The sequence below is a fragment of the Callorhinus ursinus genome, unplaced genomic scaffold, assembly GCF_003265705.2.
Source record: "Callorhinus ursinus isolate GAN/ISIS: 27379988/994484 unplaced genomic scaffold, GSC_fseal_2.0 scaffold12, whole genome shotgun sequence".
Lineage (NCBI taxonomy): Eukaryota > Metazoa > Chordata > Mammalia > Carnivora > Otariidae > Callorhinus > Callorhinus ursinus.
In genome coordinates this window covers 15654709-15678139 of record NW_027397074.1, presented here as the reverse complement: position 1 = coordinate 15678139, position 23431 = coordinate 15654709, and the positions used below count along the sequence as shown (strand labels likewise).

Genomic DNA, 23431 nt, shown 5'->3' with positions numbered 1-23431 from the left:
TACGGCTTAGTCCCAAGGTCTCATTAAGAAAGGTGGTCAGCTGGGGTTTGCATTTCTGTGCTCCACCCAGGTCCAAATGCTACATTCCTAATGTTTGTTAACTTCTCAATCACCTTTTGTATTTTGGTATATGCTAGTTCTATAAATATATTATCTCCTATATTTAAGAGGCTTAGAATATACTTGTCATGTTAATTGTTCCTTCTTTTAATTTGAAAATGAGAAAATAAAGTTTATGTGCCACCTGGGGTACTTTCTATCTGTACAGACTTGATTCATTCAAATTATAGCTTGCCTTTTAGTCTTAACCTACAGAAACCAAGATATTATTCTTAAACCATAAGGAAAACATGAAAGGAAAAATGATACAAACTCAACGAAGATGCAAAGGAGAATTCAGACCTGTAGTCAATCAATTAGAAAGTAAATAAATGCATAAAGTCAAGAGTTTGAGAAAATAGAGGCCAAAAGACTACTAAGATAATATTATGGCTATGAAGAAAGCTGTTAATATAAAAAACAAGATTTAAACTATAAGAAAAATTATTTTTAAATATCTAGCTATGATTGACTTCAAAATGAAGGCATTTGGCTTGAAAAATGTGTGAGTCAGAGAGGAAAACTGATTCAATCTACAAAAGCTAGAAGACACTGAAACAGAAAGTTAACTATTGCTCAGACAGCCCCCTGGTTGGACTGGCAGAAGGCAGTCAAGGAGGGAGTAGCAGATTTCACTTTTAGACAGTGAAATCCAAGGCTTGAGTTTTCGCAAGGTGACAAAAATCATAGCTATTAACTTTACCCCAAAATACACTTCCACATTATAAATTTTAAAATGTTTAACTATGTTTCTAATCATCTCACTAAATTTAAATATTATAAATCTCATCTTTAAAAACTTAATCAGTTTTTGTTTTACAAAATATTTAATTTCAATATACCTTTATCAATTATAGTAACCAGTAATTTTCCAGAAGAAAAAATATCCTAAATAAAAATAGATGCAGGAACAATAAACTCAGAAGCTATACTTTTGAAAGATGACTGTTATACTTTCATTTATTATAAACACGTAATTTTTAAGTTTGTAACTATTAAATAACAAATTATCTCTTGATCTTAAAACTGTACATATCTATTTTCAATCTTTATTTTCTACTTAGATTTCATTCTATAATTCTTAAGTGCCAAAAATAGTAAGGAACCTAGTATGACAATCCAATAAAAAAAATGAAACTCCTAAACCAAAGCCGATACAGTTTATATGAGCAGCTCAGACTTTTTATAATCTTAAAAACTATTGAAGACTCCAAATGCTTTCATATGGGCTCTATCTATTCATATTTACTATAAGTCAAAACTGGAAACTAAAATATTAGGTAATTAAAAAATAAACCCACTATATGTTAACATAAATAACATATTTTATGAAAAATAACTATCTTTTCCTAAACAAAAATATTAGTGACAAAAGTGGGTCTGTTTTACATTTTTTCAAATTCTTTTAATGTATGACTTAATAAAAGAAAACTAAGGATCAGCTGCTACATTTAATCTGTTATAATGTGTTGTTTTGGTTGAAGGCTCTCTAGCCTCACATAGATACATAGTTGCAAAAGGGAATCTTTTATAGACTTTTCAGATAATTGCGGACATTCTCCTTTAATTCTACATTAAAACTCAGTAACTGATAATTTCTAAAAGGCTAACTGCTACATGGAAAATATAACCATATCAATGAACTTTTCATACTGTGTTTTATTAAAACCACTGGTTTGAATAAATCTTATACCCATGCAAGATTTTATAATTCCATGCATCAATCATTGGAATTATGAGTTTTGCAGGTTTACCAAATGCTAACACATTTCATTAAACAATTAAAAAATGCATTTGCTAATATCAACACCATTCTTATGAGAAAAGTCTATACGTACAGGAAAACTATTAGGCTTAAGATGGTGAATACAAGTTTTCCAAGATTCTAATTTTTACTTGAAAGTTTTAATTTTACCACTGGCAACCAATGCTGTCAGCTGTTTCCCTTGAATTAACAGGCTCACTTTGTTCATTTTTAAAGAAAATTCTACCAAATGCCTAAGTCTAAAAAATATAGTTTGTATGCTTTTCTTTTGAGTAAAAATAGTATTACGTGACAAAAGTGTCTAATTTAGCTTACAATTCAAACTACATGAGTACTTCTTCTTGAGACAACCATCATATTTCAGTATGCTGCAAATGCTTTATGCATAGTTTCCACTTTATTACTCAGGATATTAAAAAGATAGGCACTAAAAGTTTGAGATTTAATAAAATTAATAATGTTTACTGCACCATCATAGACATTTTTAAGAGGAACTAGCTTTTGGGAAGCCACACTCCGGATGCCCCACTCTGCTCTGCTCACTAGGCCCGCCAGCCTGCGCCCATCATGGCCACCATTCAGCAGCTGGTAGGAAGATGGCGCTTAGTGGAAAGCAAAGGCTTTCACGAATACATGAAGGAAGTAGGAGTGGGAATGGCTCTGCGAAAAGTGGGTGCAATGGCCAAACCAGATTGTATCATCTCTTCTGATGGTAAAAACCTCACCATAAAAACTGAGAGCACTTTGAAAACAACACAATTTTCATGTAACCTGGGAGAGAAGTTTGAAGAAACTACAGCTAATGGCAGAAAAACTCAGGCTGTATGCAACTTCACAGACAGTGCGTTGGTTCAACATCAGGAATGGGATGGGAAGGAAAGCACAATCACAAGAAAATTGGAAAATGGGAAATTAGTGGTGGAATGCGTCATGAATAATGTCACCTGTACTCAGGTCTATGAAAAAGTAAAAATTCCATCATCATTTTGGACAGGAATTAGCTGTGAGGATGAACAAGCTCAGTTCAATGAGCAAATCTCCATACTGCTTTTTTTTTCATTACTGTGTTCAATTATCTTTATCATAAACATTTTACATGCATCTATTTCAAAGTGTTGATTTAATTAGGATCATCCCTTTGGTTAGTAAATAAATTTGTGCTAAAAAAAAAAGAGGAACTAGCTTTTCTTTTTTCTTTTTCTTTCTTTCTTTTTTTTTTTTTTGACTGAGTGCACTGGGAAAAACTCAATGATTACTAGTAGTTAGATGCCACTGCCTTAATTCATGCTAAGGAACCAGCAATTTTGCCACCATTGTTTCTGTATCAGCAGTGCAAGTGTCAACATAGTGTAAAAGGCAAATAACATCGTGGTACTACATGAAAATACTTTTGACATTATGAACCCCCAGGGTTCTTCAGGACACTGAGAGCCACTGGTTTGGGTAACTCAAGAAATGTAGAAACTTCACAGAACAGGAAATATTTTATTGTGCTTCTCAAAAAAGAATTCATAGTGACTAGCTTCAAACCTTCTTGCTCTTCATAAGGCAACAAGGAAGATTCAAGAGCATTCTAAATAACTATATGCAACTAAAAAAAAATAGAAACCTATAAAAGATTTTAAACATGGTCAAGTGCTAAATCCCAACCAAGAAAAAAAATTGTATAGCAAAGAGCTCAGAATTTTCTATTTGAGTCAAAACTGCAGATTATACACATGGCATTTTATTAATTATGTCTTACCTTAGCTCTAGAGGAACTGACATTTTCCATATTTTCAATGCTGCAGATACAATTCTGTGAAACTTTCCGGCAAGCCACTCTGATATAGTCCCAGAAGCTACGAGGACTTTCATAACCAAACCAGGTTACTTGACCTTCAGGAGACAAATTGTAATACAAAATAAAAGAAAACTAGACTAGAAAATTCGAAATGCAAGAATAAAATTCTGAAAAATAAAAGATAGCCTAGTGTGCCATAGTGAAAAGGGCACTAACCCAAGTAGCAAAAAAGCTTTCAATCTAGTCCTGCTCTACCTTTAACTAGTTGTGCTACTGTGGACATTTATTTAATAGACCTGGATCATAGTTTTCTCAACAACAAAATCAAACAAATGAAAAGAAAAAGGGACCAGACACTAAAAAAAAAAAAACTCTTGCAGTTTAATAGTTTAATATTCTACTATTCTAAGGCAGTCTTTTAGATACCTCCCAGAAAACCCTTATGGTTCTAGTTAACCATTAATTCACATGTCAAAGGTTGCATTCTAAAGCTTTCTCTACTTAGAGAAACAGAAAAAATAATAACACACTTTTTCTCCTTTTCGTAAGGAAACTTCCAAGAAATGAAACAATGTTGTGGTCTATCTTCTAAGTAAACATGATGAATTAGAATGCTATGTTCACTGATCAAACATAATCTACCCAACATTCTCATCTAGAAAGCCAATAAAGTTCCTCTCTGTCATTCACCTGCTCTCTTCTAGTTGGCAACCCATGAAAAAGTCCTTCAGGCATTTACCATTATAATTTTTCAGATTCAGGTAATTATGTGTCTACTCATGAACAAATATTCTTTTGCGTGTTATCTTACAACAGTATTAATATTTCTATATGGGACTCTGAGTAGTGGTCCATGGGCACCATTTTGTACTCTGAGCATTTTTAAGTAGGATATAAGAGACACCTTAATTCTTTCTTTAGTATTCTGGAATGATTAGTCTTACCTAGGGAAGTTGTTTAATCTTAAAGTAGAAAGATCTGCTTTTACATTTTAAATCTGGGCTTCCTTAATTATTTATCTTAAATCTTCCTATCCCCAGTAATAGCTTCTCTGTAGCAACATCAAAAGTATTCTTGTCAACAAGCACCATTTTAGGAGTGATGTCTCAAGTGATAGTTCAGTGGTTTCCAACTACAGTGGCCTGTAACAATAACTGAGCTGATTTTTAAAAAATACCTATGCCTGGACTCCATCCCAAGGTAAATAATCAAAATCTTTAAGGGTGGGCCCAGGCATAGGTACTTTTTAAAAAGATCCCCTTGGTATTTCTAATAATGTATTTATGGTTAATTAACCAATAGAAATTGTACATATCATGATAGGTAACTCCTATTCATTATTCAGGACATTTTAAAGTCCTTTTCTTCTTGTAACCCACATATGATCTCTATAGCAGGTCAATCCCTCCCTATGTGCTGACATAGCACCCTATGCTTATCTATCCTTATAACTATTTACTTGATTATCTTACATTTTAAGTGGTATTATCAGTAAGGCAGGGATTGTGTCTTGTTTGACTTCAAATCAATCTCCAACACTTCATGCTTGGCTCATAGTAGGCATTCAGTAAATATTTGTTAAACAAATCAACCGGTAAATCAACACAAAATATCATCTTAATTGCAAGGCACATAAAATTTGAATTTTAAAAATCTATCTTGTTATAGTGACAGTTCAATGACAATCTGGTATTATGAAATGTGCATCCTAGATTACAAATGTCAAACATTCCAGACAAACATACCTTTGTCTTTATAAATAAAAATACAAAAGCTTCTCAAATCCTTATTCAACTCAATGTCCCTAAACTCAATGTTTCTTTAAAAATCAAATCTTACTACCTACAAATAAAAATATATAGGAATACTTATAATCTCCCTTCTTCCTCTCAATCTCTCCCTGTCACTTTCTTTTGCCCCCTCTGTTGTTTGAGTTAAAAAAGGTCCTGGTACAGTACCTTACTATAGTTTGTCTTTAGGACAATATTCATGTCATTAATTTGTTAGCCATTTGGAGAGGAGGCGGGATGTCTACTGGTTAAGAATATGAGATCTTGAGCAAATGAGTTAACTTCACTCTATCAATCAGGGTTTCTTCTATAAGTTGACAATAATGGCAGTACCTACCTGATAACACTGTTGAGAGAATTAGATGAGATAATCTATGTGCAATTAGTTTATAGCCTGGTACAAATGTTAACAATTATTACCACTATTATTGCTACTATCATACAAATAGTTAAGAGACCTAAGCTCCTCTGTACTGTAAACAAAGTGGGAATGGGATGCAAAATTAAAATTTCCCGCTTACTTGCTCAGAATCTAGAAGAATGCTTAAAATTTACTCCCTACTGCAACCTTTTCCCATATCAACCGTTTCAAATTTACCTCCCCAAGATATTTCTAGTCTCAACTAATTTTCTTTGGCTTCTATTAATTAAATCATTCCATAATTTAAAATGAGAGGTACAGCCAGACTTCCATCAAGAAAGGATCTTAAAAAAAGGGAACATCACAAGTTTTCTCTGTTGACTTTATTTTAAACCTTCTCATGAGTTTGACATGGTTAAGGAAAATAATTTATGAGAAGTTTTAAAATAAAGCTGTCAAAAAAAATCACAAAAGAATATAACAAGGCCCCATTTGGGAGGAGAGGAAACAAAGATATCAAAAAACAAAATCTAGGCTAAGGTTAACAGAGAAGGAATGGGCACTAAATCCTTGGGACTCCTGCTATGGGTAAGATATGCTGTCTATAAGACTTTCACCCAAGAGACCATGGCAAGATTTCCCAGATTACAAACTGAAAAACTGAACAATTAACAGAATAACATATCATCATAATTTGCAGGCCTTAAATAAATAAACCTGTAGTATCTTCACAACACTATTACCAACTTAGCAAACTAGATGTGAGGATGACTTGGCTTGATTATCTTCCTTCCTCTTCCATGTACATCATTTCCAAAGTGAAGTTCTGAATTAAAGACACTGAATTTTTCACATTCAGAAGAATCTGCTTTGATTAAGAGAAGATGTATTCCCTTGTTAGGCCTCCAAACAAACTTTCTTGTAAATCATATATCCTAGAATTTTATGTAAATAATTAAATAATTTCTGCATCTATGAAAGAGTTAAATTTAATTAAAAATAATGGAAGCATTCAACTGGTTACTTGAGATAGTATTTGAAGATCCTTTTTACTTAAGCACAGATTAATAGCAAAAGATGTACTTAGGCTATTAGTCTGTAATCACTATTCAACAGAAAAATTAAAAAAGCTAAAAGCTGATCGTGCCTTTTAAAATAACTATTGAAGCAATAAACAATGACTCCCCAAATATTTTCATTTCCTTTAAAAATAACTATAAAAGCAAATCACACAGCAAGGAAACAACTAGTCTATATCTTGAAGAAATTTTATTCTGGAGAAGAAATATCCTGTCACTAACAGAATTCTTTTAAAAGCTATTGATAGGTGTATAATATGCTTTCTGTTACACGTTTTCTTAGAAGTTAACTTTTACCACTGATGAAGTTAAACAACTTTTTCAAAACTTACTGACGTTCCATCAATCTCTCATTCATTTTAAGGCAAAGAAAGAAAAGTTTGCTGGACTAGGGGAGCCTGGGTGGCTCAGCGGGTTAAGCGTCTGCCTTCGGCTCAGGTCATGATCCCAGGATCCTGGGATCGAGCCCCCCATCGGGCTCCCTGCTCAGTGGGAAGCCTGCTTCTCCCTCTCCCACTCCCCCTGCTTGTGTTCCTTCTCTCGCTATGTCTCTCTCTGTCAAATAAATAAATAAAATCTTTAAAAAATAAAAAGTTTGCTGGACTAAAAGGTAATGTGCTACTGACCAGCTATGTGATATCTTTCCCACAAAACTGCCTTATTTTCAGCACCTAAAAATGGCCTGTGATCTCTAAGGTCCAAGGTTATTTTAAAATAACTCTTCTAAAAAAATTAAAAAATAAAATAAAATTACTCTTCTATATTTCTTAAGTTAGACGTCTGTTTACAACATGCAATGTATCTGTGTTTTGCTTATATGTTGGTTCACAGCTGGAATGAGACCTTCTAAGAACAAGGACTAAATTTCCTTTTTTTTAAAATTTTTTATTGTTATGTTAATTGCCATACATTACATCATTAGTTTTTGATGTAGTGCTGGGTGTTATGCACAAACAATGAATCATGGAACACTACATCAAGGACTAAATTTTCTAAAGTGGTTCTCTACTAAGTAGTGACTGACACATCATCTTTTGATAATATAAAATATAAATGAATCTGTTAAGTGACTTCCTTTCTCTACTCTTTGTATAAGTGCTTACCTATGTAAAGAGCAAATGAAAAACTCATCCCCCAAGCTGAAGTCTCATTAGTGTTACAATGCATCACCTAGATGACAGTATCAAAGACTATCACCTTGGAACTGCTACTCAACTAGACAAGCAATAAAAGATAGTCCCATCGAATTTTAATTAACCATTCTGATATCACTGTAAAAGTTTTCAGATACTTAAAGGAAAATGGTTACAAGTGGATTCATTGTTGCCAATATATTAGTATTTAGATGAATTCAACTTTTCACTTTTCACTTTAAATTTTCTAACAGCAATCTTGAATTTCTTACTGCTAATTTGTAAAAGTCAGTTTAATATTTTCTATTTTATTTTTGCTAAGCAGAGAAAACTCCCATTTCTGCAAGAGGACAGAGTCTTTTCCTTTTTTAAAAGAAACTACTATTTTTAGTTAAGGTTCATATTTATTAGACTACCAAGCTTTGAAAGTAAAATAATGACCTTGATTAATTTTCTAAATAAAATTTCATATTAATATTCTAAAAAAGGAATTTAAATACTTTAAAAATAACTAATTACATATTAAGCTGAATCTTAATAAGTATGAGTCTAGATTAGATACTCAGTTGTACTTCTATTGCTAGCTCTGTATGTTACCTACAGGACATCTCAAGTAAATCATTTAACAACTATGAAGCACAGTTACTAATTTACAAAACATAATTATTATTCTTTGTTACTGACAACGTCTTGTTCACTGGTAAGGAATTTATCGCAAATATCTATAATATGTATCTAATACCATAAAAATGAGTCAATTTGTAATCTTTCAAGACAAAAAAAAATCAAGATAACCAGGTTCACCGAAAATCTGAAAATTGAATTTGACTTAAACTTTTTAGCCCAGTAATTTTACCATCTTTGTCTTCTACCAGCTTTTTAACAAAAGGCTTAGAATACCAGCAGACTGAATTAGAGTTCCAAAGGCTGAACTCCATACAGAGAGCAACACATAAATGTGAGCCCTGAAGAAATCAAGCATAATCTGTTTCCGTAGTGATTAAGGCTATACATAGAGGACAGAAAACAAACGAAACTGTTTAAAATGATTACTTGTGGGAATGAGGGTTGAGGAAAAGAGGCTTGTTTTCTACTTTCCATCTTTTGCCTTATTGTAATCCTTAGAAATATGACTATATATTTCTTTTCTAATTAAAAAATATAATAAAAGGCTAGTCCATTAAGTACAGAGCCTAGCAGTATTTTGCAGACAATAGGAATTCAATTAAAAAGTTTTGAGTAAGTGAATAAAGGCATGCATTCTACCTGGGAGAAAGGAAACTAAGGAATATATTCCCACTAATGACTCCAGAATGGCAAAGCAGTTATTGATACTGCCCATGAATGTTTCATTGAGTAACTTTGGAAAAATCACACATCTTCCCTAAGCCCCCAGTTTGCATGTAATACAAATATTATTACACAGCACTTACAAAATTGAGGAGATAACTAATAATTCTTATATTGTTAAGAGTTACAATAAAATGTAATTGCACAGATACACATGATTAATAAAAGTGATTAAAACCATGGGAACTTAAAGAAATACGGAGGGGGTCACATGAGAAAAGAAGGAGAGTAAATGGATTATTATATTGTGTGGGTTTACAACAAGATTTTAATTTAAAAGTTAGCATAAGCATATTTGTGCCCTCTGGATTAACAAAAGCAAAAAAAAAAAAAAAAAAAAAGCTTTGCAAAACCCATGCAATGTACTAAAAGAGATCACTTAACTGATACAGCCCTCCCCAGTAAGTCAATTCCATGCTCCCGCGCAGCTCAGTGGCGGGAGACATCACCAGCATAGAGTACCTTGAAGAGGTATTTGGAGATGAGCCAGCCATCTGCAACTTTGGGATATCTCTTTAAAAAAAATAAACAACAACAACAACATACAGATATTTAAGAAACCTGCCATCAAGTTTACAATTGCAAACTGAATAGCCCAAATAAGATGGCTACACATTATCTGGATGCAATAAACACTACATTTACCTAATAAAATGAACTCAGTTAAGATGAATATGAGGTATACTCAGCACGTAAATCAAACTGGTCCCTTGTCACCTATTCTACTGGAGAAGGGAGGGTATCTGTAAGTCACAGAAACAGGCTCCCTGTTTGCTTTCAGGGCCATCATTCTTTCCCAAGCATGATAGGCTGATGATGACAGGGCAAAAGGAGCAAAAGCTTGACTGAATTTGCTAGCTTTGCACCTCAGAGTTTATAAGATTTGTTAGGAAATTATTATTAAACTATATGTCTTATAAAGTTTCAACTTTAAAAATGCATTTATTTTACTGTTAACTTTTCTAAAAGTTATAAGAAAATTCATTTTGAAGAACAGCTCTTATTTTTTGGGCCTAAGAAGAGTTAAAATTTTTGTTTTTTTCTTTTGTGAATTGAGAACAGCACTTAGATATCAAGTAGAATGTTCTTCAGTTTAACCAATGTTGACTGAATGCCGACTTCATGCAAAATACTGTTTTATTTCCTACAGCTTCCAATTATTGTTTAACAACCACATCTGGAAAAGTACTGTAAATCCTTGCTATGTTGTTTGGAAATTCCTAGTATAATTATACAGGAAAACTCCAAAGCCAAATTTCTAAAGTCGCATTCCCCAAAAATGATCTTTTCTTCTCTCATAACCAAACACTGAAATCTCCAACAGGACATGGTCCCATATACCTTGCCAATTATTTATACCCTTTCTGAAACCAAACAAAACCAGTAGCACACACAGTCGGTAATGTATGAAAATGAAAGGAAGAAGATGTAGATAGTTTGTGCTATTGGCTACATCTATGTGTTGACCATTCACTCTCTATCCTCCTACTTCAATGTATAACATTTTTAATGACTATTAAATTTAGAAACACATATCCAAAAGGAACTATAATTTGGTATTCTAATTGAACCCACATTAGAAGATCATGTTGTTGCTACAACTACTACAAAAATGAAAATTTCTCAGCATTGAGATGCAAATCAGAATAGAGTGCTTTTCATTGCAAATATTAAGACAATTCTAAATGTTTAAACCACGTTTACTATCTTTGCCCTGACAACAAAATTATGTAGCTTATTTGCAGTCATTAACATAACCAAAAAAGTTATCAGAGTAAAAACAATGTCCACAAAAATCTTACTTAAAAGAATTTTACTTCGTAAGTCGGAGGGGGAGACGAACCATGAGACGATGGACTCTGAAAAACAAACTGAGGGTTCTAGAGGGGAGGGGGGTGGGGGGATGGGTTAGCCTGGTGATGGGTATTAAAGAGGGCATGTTCTGCGTGGAGCACTGGGTGTTATGTACAAACAATGAATCATGGAACACTACATCAAAAACTAATGATGTATGGTGATTAACATAACAATAAAAAAAGAAAAGAAAAGAATTTTACTTCAAAAAATGTATTAAATAGGGGGCACCTGGGTGGCTCAGATGATTAAGCATCTGCCTTCTGCTCAGGTCATGATCCCAGGATTCTGGGATCGAGCTCCCTGCTCTGCGGGGAGCCTGCTTCTCCCTCTCCCTCTGCCTGCCTCTCTCTGTCAAATAAATAAAATCTTTTAAAAAATGTATTAAATAAGATATATCATGTCCAGATTTATGTCATGACTTAATCAATCCCTAGTATAAAGTGAGAAACAATTACTAACTCTATTATAAATTACAATTTATAGATTAGTATTTTTTTAAAGCTGTTAGTATGTTAGCCTTTATGTCTTCATTATGCAAATGATTTTTATTTTGGCTGTAAAATACCACATGAAAATTTAAAAAAATTAAAATGCTTTCACTTATTTGTAGGCCTTAATTACTTTAATCATAATTTAGTATCTTACTCTACATCAGTTATAAGGAACCAGGAGCATCCAGACTAAGTAACAATCCACTAGATTCCAAATTATCTGTAATTAAATTTCAACAACTCTTTCATTTTATAGATGAGAAAGCAGAAGGCCAGAGAGAGCATGCCTATACCATCTCTGTTTGCCGTCACCTCATGCTATCTACTTGTGAGACAAGATTTGACAGGAGGAGAATCAGTCAATTGGTTTTCCTGGTTGGTTATGAGTTCTCACTGACAGCCTCAGAAATAAGAAAAACAAAACAAAAAAATGAGCAGTAAACTTATAGTGTGACTGGGGTGAATTTTTTTGATATAAAATTTAAATTCTTAGCATAGTTGCTGCCAAAAAAAGTAAATGAATAAGTGAACTACAAAGCTCACATTATTTCAGAGTGGCCCAAGGAATTATTTGGAGAAAAGGGTCTCATTTGCAACTGAAATAAAACCCGTTGTTATAAAATATATTAATGTTAAGAGAAACAGTATTTTACCATTAAGCAGAGCAGAAAAACAGTTTCAACAAAACTAAGTATACCAAAGTGTTTTGTTAAAAAGCAAAATTCATTCAAATGTACCATTACAATCATATCATATATAGTTATAGTAGGTGTTAATTTCTGAAATTTTAGTCAAAAGAATCTACTCAGAAATGGATACAATAAAAGAATGTTTAATCATAATAAAGATACAGTATTTTCTGACCCCAAATGAACTTTCAAAAACAACTGAAAATAAATCCAACTATAATCTTTTTATTAATGTGGAAATTGGCCTTCATCCAGAAAAGATCACTGACCACAAATAAATCTGCCTTGGTGATAAGACTGAATATAATTCTAGTTCATGAATATGCCATTTATTCTGCCATTTTTTTCATGTTAGTTCTTGTTCCAACTTTAGCTTTCTATTCATTTTGACTTCTTTGATGACTAAGCTACATTATCATGATTGATATAATTTGATAAATGCAGAAGGTGAACATCTGCCTTTGCTATATTCTAATTTTTTCTCTTTCTCTGTGTATGTATTTTTCTAATAAAGTTACAGGGAGATGACTTTATTTTTAAATGATCCAAGATGGATTCTAAAATAAGATCCTTAAATGGATTTGTAAATTGCCATTTGAAAGGCAAATAACAAAACTGATTATAAATTATCAGATAGTAATTCAGAATTTTCACAAGTTTTTTTTAATTGGCAATACCAAATAGAATATACTTTATTTTGTCACTGATAATATTCATGTAAGTTCTTATTGTTTGAAATTTTGGATCTTGAAGCCATGTATATATATGTAGGAGAAAAATCATTCAGTGAAGCAATATTTACAACTGTAGTATGTATTGTATTCAGCTAACAATGAAACAATATTATCTTTTCTATGTGGTAATTTTTCATCTCTTAAGATTCTGAAATTAAATTGTACCATCATATAAAACTTATCTTAAGCTTTCAAAAGACTGCTTTAAAATGACATTTATAGGTAGATGGTAGATACATTAGAAACAAAAGTATTTGTTCACTGATTCAACAATTTTTAAAACCTGAGTATCAAAAACATGAAAATATTTTTCCTTTAAAAATAAAAATATGTTTCCTTTAAAAGTAATAGTGACTTTAAAGGAAACACATGTAGGAAGAATTTTAATAAAATATTAGGTTATATGAATGAACTCTTGAAATTAGAAAATCAGAAAGACGTAGTAAGTGAAATTATGATGCCCTCCAAAAATGAACTAAAGTTCATTAAACTGTGCAATCTCTTCCTTGTTCTATAAGAATGAGAAATATTTGAGCATTAAAAAATGCTGAATTTACATAACAAAAAATTTAATGAGACAGCAACTTTCCATTACTGAAAATAAAAAAAATACAATTTAATAATTATAAGTACTGTAAGATGCTCTGTGCTAATTCCACAAAAATCATCAGGTCAAACTGGAAATGTCCAATTATTTTTCTGGCAGAAATGCAAAGGGCTACAAACACAGATAAATAAACATAAGAAAGAACTACCATCAGAGACCATCAATTCCTCCTAAATCCAAGAATCTGTATGACCTGGTAGAATCATAAATTTCTTTACCTCTCTTATATATTAAAAAAAAATTTCAAAAATATCTGAGGCACGGTTATCAATGGTAAATATTATTTAAGTATTTTAAAAATATTTTCTTCTAGGTGGTATGCCCATTCAGAAATCAAATCTAGATTAGATTCCTTAATTTGAAAGGATTTGAGAAGTGAAGTTCATGTAAAATAAATCTAAAAATACTCCAGAAATAACAAAGTTGAAAACCACTAGTAAATCTCTCATTCTGTAAATAAATAAATATTTAAATTAGGGGATTGAAATGACTCCTTGAAAATTCTAGTTTGGTTATAAAACATAAAGACCATATATCCAAATAAGTACAAATACTGAAGATATTTTTCTTGTTCTTCACCCAGAAATGCTTACAGCAAATACCATAATTAAGAGTACTACTACAATCCTATGACTCCAAACAGAAGCAAGTACTTAAGTATGTGGAGATTGTGTTTTAGAATTTTAAACATGCACAAAATTATGTAAGATCTTATAAAACTAAGACAGGAAAAATACTTCAGATGTTTCAAAACAAATAATAAACTCTCAAGTGAAAAATGATAAGCATAAAATGAAATAATAAAATACCAATAGAAATCATGTAGAAAGACCAATATCAAGGAGAAAAAAAGAACCATTATTGATCAAAATGGGCAACATAAAAGCTAGTTCTATGTGATATAAATAGTTTTTTTCTATTTGAGGGTAATTAAGAAAACTCCCTCCACAAAATAAATAGGCAAAGGTCATAATCAGGAAATGACAAAAAAAAAATTTTTAATAAACATGAATATATCCTCAATCTCATTTGTATATACATGCAAATTAAAGTAACAGAACATTTTATGTATTTCATATTAATAGAAGGCCAAAAAGATATTTTCCCCTATCAAATTAAAATTTTTTCATATTAGAATTTTTTTAATATTAACAATAATACAATGAGGATATAAAAATAACAATTACATACATTATTATTAGTACAACTTTTCTGGTAGACAATATAGCAGCATATATTAAAATAATAGTATATATATCAGAACGTGTATACCCTGTATTTCAGTAATTACAACTTTAAGACTTCATTAGCTAATACCATTAACAGGAAATAATTTTAAAGAAATTAGAAAACCATGTAAACATAAATGTTCAGGAACTTAACAGCATGTTTATGAAAGGAAAAATTAGGAAAAAATAAATACGAAACTAATTATGGTTAATTCATGCAATAGATTATGTACTTAAATATGAAATGGAAATATATTCAAGAAAATAGAAAACATTTGTTCAAACAAAACCTTATACACAGATGTTCACAGCAGTCTTGTTTATGAGAGAAAAAAAGCGGAAACAGTCGAACATCCATTAAATAGATACACAAAATGTGCTATATCCATATAATGGAATATTATTTAGCCATAAAAAAAGAGCTGCTGAAAAAAAAAAAAAAAAAGAGCTGCTGATACCTGATACACACTACAACATGGATGAACCTTGAAAACTTTAGGCAAAGTGAAAGAAGCCAAACACAAAAGGTCATATATTTTATGATTTCCTTTGCATGAAATGTCCAGAATAAGTAAATCCATAAGGACTGAAAGTGGATTAGTGGTTGCCAGGGGAGGGGGATGGAGAGAAAAGAAGTGACCACTTAAGGGTATGGAGTTTCTTTTTAGGTGATGAAAATGTTCTGGAACTAGGCAGTACTGGTAATTGCACAACACTGTGAGTATACTAAATATCAATGAATTATACATTTTAAAATGGTTACAATGGTGAGTTTTATGATACATTAGTTTAATCTCACTTAAAACTACCAAAAAATAAAATTAAATAGAAAATACAATATGGCCATGAAAAGATGCCTACAATATACTAAGGGCAAAATATAGATCATAGCAAAGGAAATATAAATATATATGTGACAGTTATACAAGCTGCAATTATATCTACAATTTCTGGAAGATTTTATTAATATTCCTGCAGCTCTAAATTTTAATCTCTGGTCACTTTTATGAGGAGTAGAAGGGAAGAGGAAAGGCAAAAAATGGTAGCCCAAGAAGATAAAAGTATATACAGAACAAAAGTCAAGTCAAGTAGATTATATGCCAGTTATGGGATAAAATCTTAATGGGAAGAATGACGCTTTCATTTTTTAAAAAAAATTTTTTTAAAGATTTTATTTATTTATTTGACAGAGAGAGACACAGTGAGAGAGGGAACACAAGCAGGGGGAGTGGGAGAGGGAGAAGCAGGCTTCCCGCCGAGCCGGGTGCCTGATGTGGGGCTCGATCCCAGGACCCTGGGATCATGACCCGAGCCAAAGGCAGACACTTAACGACTGAGCCACCCAGGCACCCCAAGAATGAGGTTTTTAAAAGGTAACAGAAAAACAAAACAAAAAAAAATCAGGGCTACAAGTTTAATATTAAATGAAGTATAGGAATATAACTTTAATTGGAAAAGATACACGAAGAATAGAGAAATTTGAGTGACACTTAAATTTTCCAGTTACTTTTTCCATCACACTTGCTTTACAAACTAAGGCTTTTTATCTTTAGAATCTATTTGTTTACTTATTTACTACCAAACTTAAATTTACTATATTATATAGAGGTTAATTTTATTCCCTATACAATTTAAGACACTAAACCAAATTTACCACACTACATATAACACTGCGTATTTCAAGAATTACTTTAATATTATCATTTTCTGAGATACAAAATCTGCTCAAGCTTTCCTAAATTTCTAAGTACATAACTTAAAAGGATGTTTCTCAGAACGGCCTTGTCCATTGTCTAAAAGCCAAATTCTGGTAACCTTCAGACCCACTTTCTTATCTCTTATATCATGTTTTGGCCTAAGAATATGGGTTTTTTTATTGGGTGAGTTGCAGTCATATGTTACTACAGAAAAAATTCCAGTCTCATTTTGTGTGCAAACCAAAAATCAAAAATTGGAAAACCTTCAAAAATGAACAAAGAAAATTCAAAAGCCAAATGAACAGGTTTATCTTTGTCCATTGTTTCTAACAGTGTTTATACTATACTTCAAAAGGTGGCCTCATGGGGAGGTAACTATTTATCACCAAAGTCAGGAAAAGCTTTGAGGTTCAAGCCAGTGTTCCTGAGCAATGCTTAGTATCATAACAGTTCACGTGGATTGGAGAAATTATAAAATGTTAAGTCACAGGCATTCTAACTTATTTTAAGAATCTGAATTCAGATGTTATTGCGAGAAAAAAACCCCAGAGATTATGCCTGCATCAAGGATTCTACTCTCCAACAAGTACTCACGGAGTGCCTACCATACCCCAGGCACTAGAGATCTGGTACATCAGTGAGCAGAGCGGACAAGGATCTTTGCCCTGGTGGAGCTTACATTTTAGTAAAGACACACCATTAATGACAATAAACATAGTCAGTCAGTCACATAATACATTGGAAATAAACACTTAAAAAGCAGTGCAGGGAAGGGGCGCCCCGGGGGCTCCGTCGTTAAGTGTCCGGCTCAGGTCATCGGCCCGGTCCTGGGATGGAGCCGCGGCGGGCTCCCCGCTCAGCGGCGGCCCGCTTCTCCCTCCCCGACTCCCTGCTCCTGTTCCCTCTCGCGCTGTCTCTCTGTCCAATAAATAAATCTTTAAAAAAAAAAAAACAGTGCAGGGAAAAAGAAGACAGGAGGGCTTGGGGATGAGAGGAGAGGAAGTGCATTATAATTTAAAATGTGGTGCAAGGGTGTGGGCCTCAAGGAGGAGTTCTGACTGGATGGGGGAGTCAACCTCCCGGTTTCCAGAAGCGTTTTCTGTACACGGAACAGACGCTATACTCGTGGACTCTGGCGGGAATTTGCCTGGTGCAAGAAAGCAAAAGGCTGACGAGGCCAGAACACAGCTATGGAGAAAGAATAAAGGGATCCACGGCACCCAAGCACAACCATAAAATAATACCAGAATCAAGGCGGCAAAATCTGAAGTGAATGGAAGTCAGCAAGCCCAATGTTAATAAGTAAAATTAGCAGATTCACAGGAAGTTTGACACTGCCTCATTATACTTGATCATTTTTTTCTTTAGCAAGTGTATATTACTATTTGATTATCCTTTATGATGCTCAGAAACTTTTTCATTTTAATCAGTTATATTCCATATAACCTTGACAAAATTCACCACTGTGTCCCATCCCCACACCACCTAGCTGAAGTTTACAAGACTGTTTCTGACCACTTTACAACTAAATTTCATACTTTTCTTAAACTGTCTATACTACTAGTCTATAATCAAAGTCACAGGTGACATTTTAAAGATTCAATTTTAATTTGAGCCACTTTTACGCTTCTTTCCTGTATAAAGCCTTCCCTGACCTGTCTAAGCAGAATGAGTTATTCCTTCTTTTGTGCTACATTATGCTCATTAATGCTTCTGTTATGACTCAGTGACACTCCTACACACTATTACTGATGTACCCTCCTTCTGCCCTCCAAGACTTCCAGGGGAAAGCATACCTTAACTGATCTCCCAAGACCCTAGCACAGGGCCTAGATCGATTACTGAACGAGAAATCAAGTGGGACGAAGAGAGAGGATACGTACGTGCAGAAACCATCAGGGGGAACAAGGTAAAGCTGGGGGGAAGAGGAAAGTAGAGGTGAAATGTCAATAAGACACACACTCCAGAAAAAGAACAGGAAACTCATGCTATGATTCATTTCCAAAGAAGAGGAAAAGTAAAAGTTACATTTAGCCAAGAAAAATGTGGAAAGGTAATGGTAAAAGAATGTTCTTTGGAGTTTCTTTTTAGTGTTCTATGACAAACTACCCAACTTCCTAAAGTAATTGGAGATCAAAGAGTGGGAATTTTAAGTATTACAATGAAAAAGGAGGATCCTTCCCCCATTGTAAAATGGTTTAATGGGAAGCAATAGAATTTGGATGAGTCATATTTTTAAATTCACAGTAAATTTAATGTGGTACAGTTCTATGATTTTTGAAAAATGTCAGGAGTAATGTAACGAAGACCCTAAGATACATAACAGTTCCATCATCAAACACACACACACGACAACAACTCCTTCAGGCTGGTGCTATATAGTCAACATGCCCCACCAACCTCTAACACCTGATCCTATTCTCTGAGACTACAGTTTGTCCTTTGCTAGAATGTCATAAAGATGTAATCATATAATATCTAACTTTCAGAGTCTCTCTTCTTTCACTTAACAGAATGCATATGAAATTCATCCACATGGCTGTGTGTAGAAATGGGTTTTTTTCCTTTTTATTGGTGAGTCTGTCCATTGTATGGATATATAAGTTGGTTTACCTATTCACCTCATGAAGGACATTTAGGTTGTTTCCAGTTTTAATGATTATGGATAAAGCTACTGTAAACAGGTCTTTGGGTAAACATAAGTTTTCTTTTCTCTGGAGTAAAGGACTGGGATTGCTGAGAAACCATTTTACATGCCCACCAGTAACATAAAAATTCCAATTTTCCCACACTGTCATCAGAACTTCATACATGTGTTGTGGCACTTGACTGCAGTTTTAACTACATTTCCCAGATGACTAATGATGTTGAGCATCTTTTCATGTGATCACTTGGCATATGTGTATTGTCTCTGGTAAAGTATCTGTTCAAATCTTTTGCCCATTTTTAAGTTGGGTTGGTTGTTTTCATAGTATTACACTTTTATAGTTCTCTGTATATTCTGGATTCAAGATGTGATTTGCAACTATTTTATCCCATGACTTGTCTTATTCTCTTAATAGCGTCTTCTAGAGGACAAAAATTTTTAATTTTGATAAGGCTCACTTTATGTTTTGCTTTTATGGTTTAAGCTTCTATTGTTATATCTAAAATCCATTAGCCTAATTGAACAAAAAAAGGTGTTCTATATTTTTAAAATTTTTATACTTTATTTTAAATTTGGTCTATGATCCATTTTGAATTGATTTTTATATATGGCGTGGAGGATGGGGCAACGTTCATTTTTTGCATATAAGTATCCCACTGTTCCAGTACTATCTGTTGAAAAAGACTATCATTTCACCAGGGAATTGCCTTTTCATCTTTGCCAAAAACCAAGCAAGCATCGTTGTGTGGGTCTACTTCTGGATTCTATTCCTCTCTTTCTATCTCTTTACCTACCTACTACTATCTAAGCTTTCACTAATAACACACAGTCTTACCTATCTTGACAGTAAATCTTAAAATCAGGTAGTTGGAGTGCACAACTTTGTTCTTCCTTTATGAAACTATTTGGCCTATTTTGTCTGACCATACAGAGAATTATTGGATATCTACAAAAAAGCCTGCTAAGACTCTGAGATTGAAATGAATCTATAGACCAATATGGAAAGAACTGACATCTTCATGTTCAGTTTTAGAAGAATTATCTTGTCCAAAATGTCAACAATACTAAAGTGGAGAAACTCTGCTGTATACTTTTCCATAGATGCCTACTACAGACCTAACATTTGTGTCCACCCATTGTTGAAACCTAATCCCCAATGGGATGGTATTTGGAGGTGGACCCTTTGCAAAGTAATTAAGTCATGAACCCTCATGAATGGGATTAGAGCCTTTATAACACAGACCCCATAAAGCTCTCTCACTCGTTCTACCATTTGAAGACAAAAGCAAAAAGATGGTAGCTATGAACCAAGAACCAGACCCTCACCAAACACATCTACCAGTGACTTGATTTGGACTTATCAGTCTCCAGAACCATAAGAAATAAATTTCTGTTGTTTATAAGCCACCCAGTCTATGGTATTTTGCTATGGCAGCCCAAACTAACACAGTGCCCTTTAAGGAAATTCTCTTCTAAAACCTGGTTGGTAGACAGGTTTTACTATAAATAAATGTTGAAACTTTGTCAAATGATCTATTGAGATGATTCTATGATTTTTATTCTTTAATCTGTTAATAAGATGAAATACATTAATTGGTTTTCGAATACTGAAATGCCCTTGCATTCCAGGGTTTGATCTGTTAATATTTTATCGAGGCTCTAGGTCCACAAAGAGTATCAGTATATAGTTTTCTTTTCTTACAATATTTTGTCTACTATTGCATCAGGCTAATGCTGACTTAAAATGAGTTGGCAAGTATTGTATCTTCTTCTGGGGGAAAAGAATGAGAAGGATTACTATTATTTCTTTCTTAAACAGTTGGTCACAACCAACAAGTGAACCTATGTAGGCCTTGAATTTTGTTACAAGGTTTTTAGTTACTAATTTAATAAATATAAGACTGGTCAGGTTATCTATTTCTTTGTAAATTTTGTTAGGATTTGTCTGTCAAGAAATTGGTCCATTTTATTCGAGTTGTCAAATTTATGGTCAGAGTTGTTCATAATATTCACTTATCTTTTGAACACAGGGTTTGTACTAATACGACCTCTTTCATTCCTGATATTGGTCATCTGTGTCTTCTCTTTTTCTTGGTCAGTCTAAGTAGAGGTTTATCAATTCTATCATTGTTTTCAAACAACTAGCCTTTCATGTCATTGGTTTTATATATTGTTTTTGTATTTTTGAGTTCACTGATTTCTACATTTATTATTTGCTTGCTTGCTTGCTTTGGGTTTTTCTCCTTTTTTAGTTTCTTAAGGTGGAAGTTTAGATTACTGACTTTAGACTTTTTTTTAAATTTTTTGTATTATTTGTTTCAGGGGTACAGGTCTGTGATTCATCAGTCTTACACAGTTCATAGTGCTCACTATGTAGTACATACCCTCCCCAATGTCCATCACCCAGCCACCCCCCATCCCTCCCACCCCTCTCCACTCCAGCAACCCTCAGTTTGTTTCCTGAGATTAAGAGTCTCATATGGTTTGTCTCCCTTTCTGGTTTCGTCTTGTTTCATTTTTCCCTCCCTTCCCCTATGATCCTCTGTCTTGTTTCTCAAATTCCTCATATCAGTGAGATCATAGGATACGTATCTTTCTCTGATTGACTTATTTCACTTAGCATAATACCCTCTCATTCCATCCACATCGTTGCAAATGGCAAGATTTCATTTTTGATGGCTGCATAATATTCCTGTGTGTGTGTGTGTGTGTGTGTGTGTGTGTGTGTGTGTGTGTGTGTTTCTTCTTTATCCATTCATCTGTCGATGGACATCTAGGTTCTTTCCATAGTTTGGCTATTGTGGACATTGCTGCTATAAACATTGGGGTGCATGTGCCCCCTTTGGATCACTACATTTGTATCTTTGAGGTAAATACCCAGTAGTGCAACTGCTGGGTCATAGGGTAGCTCTATTTTCAACTTTTTGAGGAACCTCCATACTGTCTTCCAGAGTGGCTGCACCAGCTTGCATTCCCACCAACAGTGTGGGAGGGTTCCCCTTTCTCCGCATCCTCACCAACATCTGTCATTTCCTGACTTGTTAATTTTAGCCATTCTGACGGGTGTGAGATGGTATCTCATTGTGGTTTTGATTTGTATTTCCTGATGCTGAGTGATATTGAGCACTTTTTCATGTCTCTGTTGGCCGTTTGGATGTCTTCTTTGCAGAAATGTCTGTTCATGTCTTCTGCCCAATTCTTGATTGGATCATTCTTTAGGTGTTGAGTTTGATAAGTTCTTTATAGATTTTGGGTACTAGCCCTTTATCTGATATGTCATTTGCAAATATCTTCTCCCATTCTGTCGGTTGTCTTTTGGTTTTGCTGTTTCCTTTGCTGTGCAAAAGCTTTTTATCTTGATGAAGTCCCAATAGTTCATTTTTGCCCTTGCTTCGCTTGCCTTTGGCGATGTTTCTAGGAAGAATTTGCTGCAGCTGAAGTTGAAGAGGTTGCTGCCTGTGTTCTCCTCAAAGATTTTGATGGACTCCTGTCCCACATTTAGGTCTTTCATCCATTTTGAGTCTATTTTTGTGTGTGGTGTAAGGAAATGGTCCAGTTTCATTCTTCTGCATGTGGCTGTCCAGTTTTCCCAACTCCATTTGTTGAAGAGACTGTCTTTTTTCCACGGGACATTCTTTCCTGCTTTGTTGAAGATTAGTTGACCATAGAGTTGAGGGTCCATTTCTGGGTTCTCTATTCTGTTCCATTGATCTGTGTGTCTGTTTTTGTGCCAGAACCATATTGTCTTGATGAAGACAGCTTTGTAATAGAGCTGGAAGTTCAGAATTGTGATGCCACCGGCTGTGCTTTTCTTTTTCAACATTCCTCTGGCTATTCGGGGTGTTTTCTGGTTCCATATGAATTTTAGGATTATTTGTTCCATTTCTTTGAAAAAAGTGGATGGTATTTTGATAGGGATTGCATGAAATGTGTAGACTGCTCTAGGTAGCATAGATATTTTCACAATATCTGTTCTTCCGATCCATGAGCATGGAACGTTTTTCCATTTCTTTGGCTCTTCCTCAATTTCTTTCATGAGTATTCTAGTTTTCTGAGTACAGATTCTTTCCCTCTGGTTAGATTTATTCCTAGGTATCTTATGGTTTTGGGTGCAACTGTA

At 33.7% G+C, this 23431-nt stretch overlaps 1 protein-coding gene and 1 pseudogene across 5 annotated transcripts in view; one reads left to right on the top strand and one right to left on the bottom strand.

Moving 5' to 3' along the window:
• The window catches only part of RUNDC3B (RUN domain containing 3B), a 126705-nt gene that overhangs the window by 66784 nt on the left and 36490 nt on the right, over positions 1 to 23431 (bottom strand). For 3 of the 5 annotated variants that reach the window (XM_025872825.2, XM_073898750.1, XM_073898751.1), the window contains exons 3-4: positions 9823 to 9873; positions 3609 to 3742 (exon numbers count right to left, since the gene is read on the bottom strand). In XM_025872825.2, coding sequence (XP_025728610.1) covers positions 3609 to 3742; positions 9823 to 9873 — 185 coding nt within the window. The remainder of the gene's footprint in view (positions 1 to 3608; positions 3743 to 9822; positions 9874 to 23431) is intronic. The other 2 variants (XM_073898749.1, XM_025872826.2) reach the window with 1 other exon arrangement.
• LOC112824860 (fatty acid-binding protein 5 pseudogene) lies at positions 2379 to 3018 on the top strand (annotated as a pseudogene).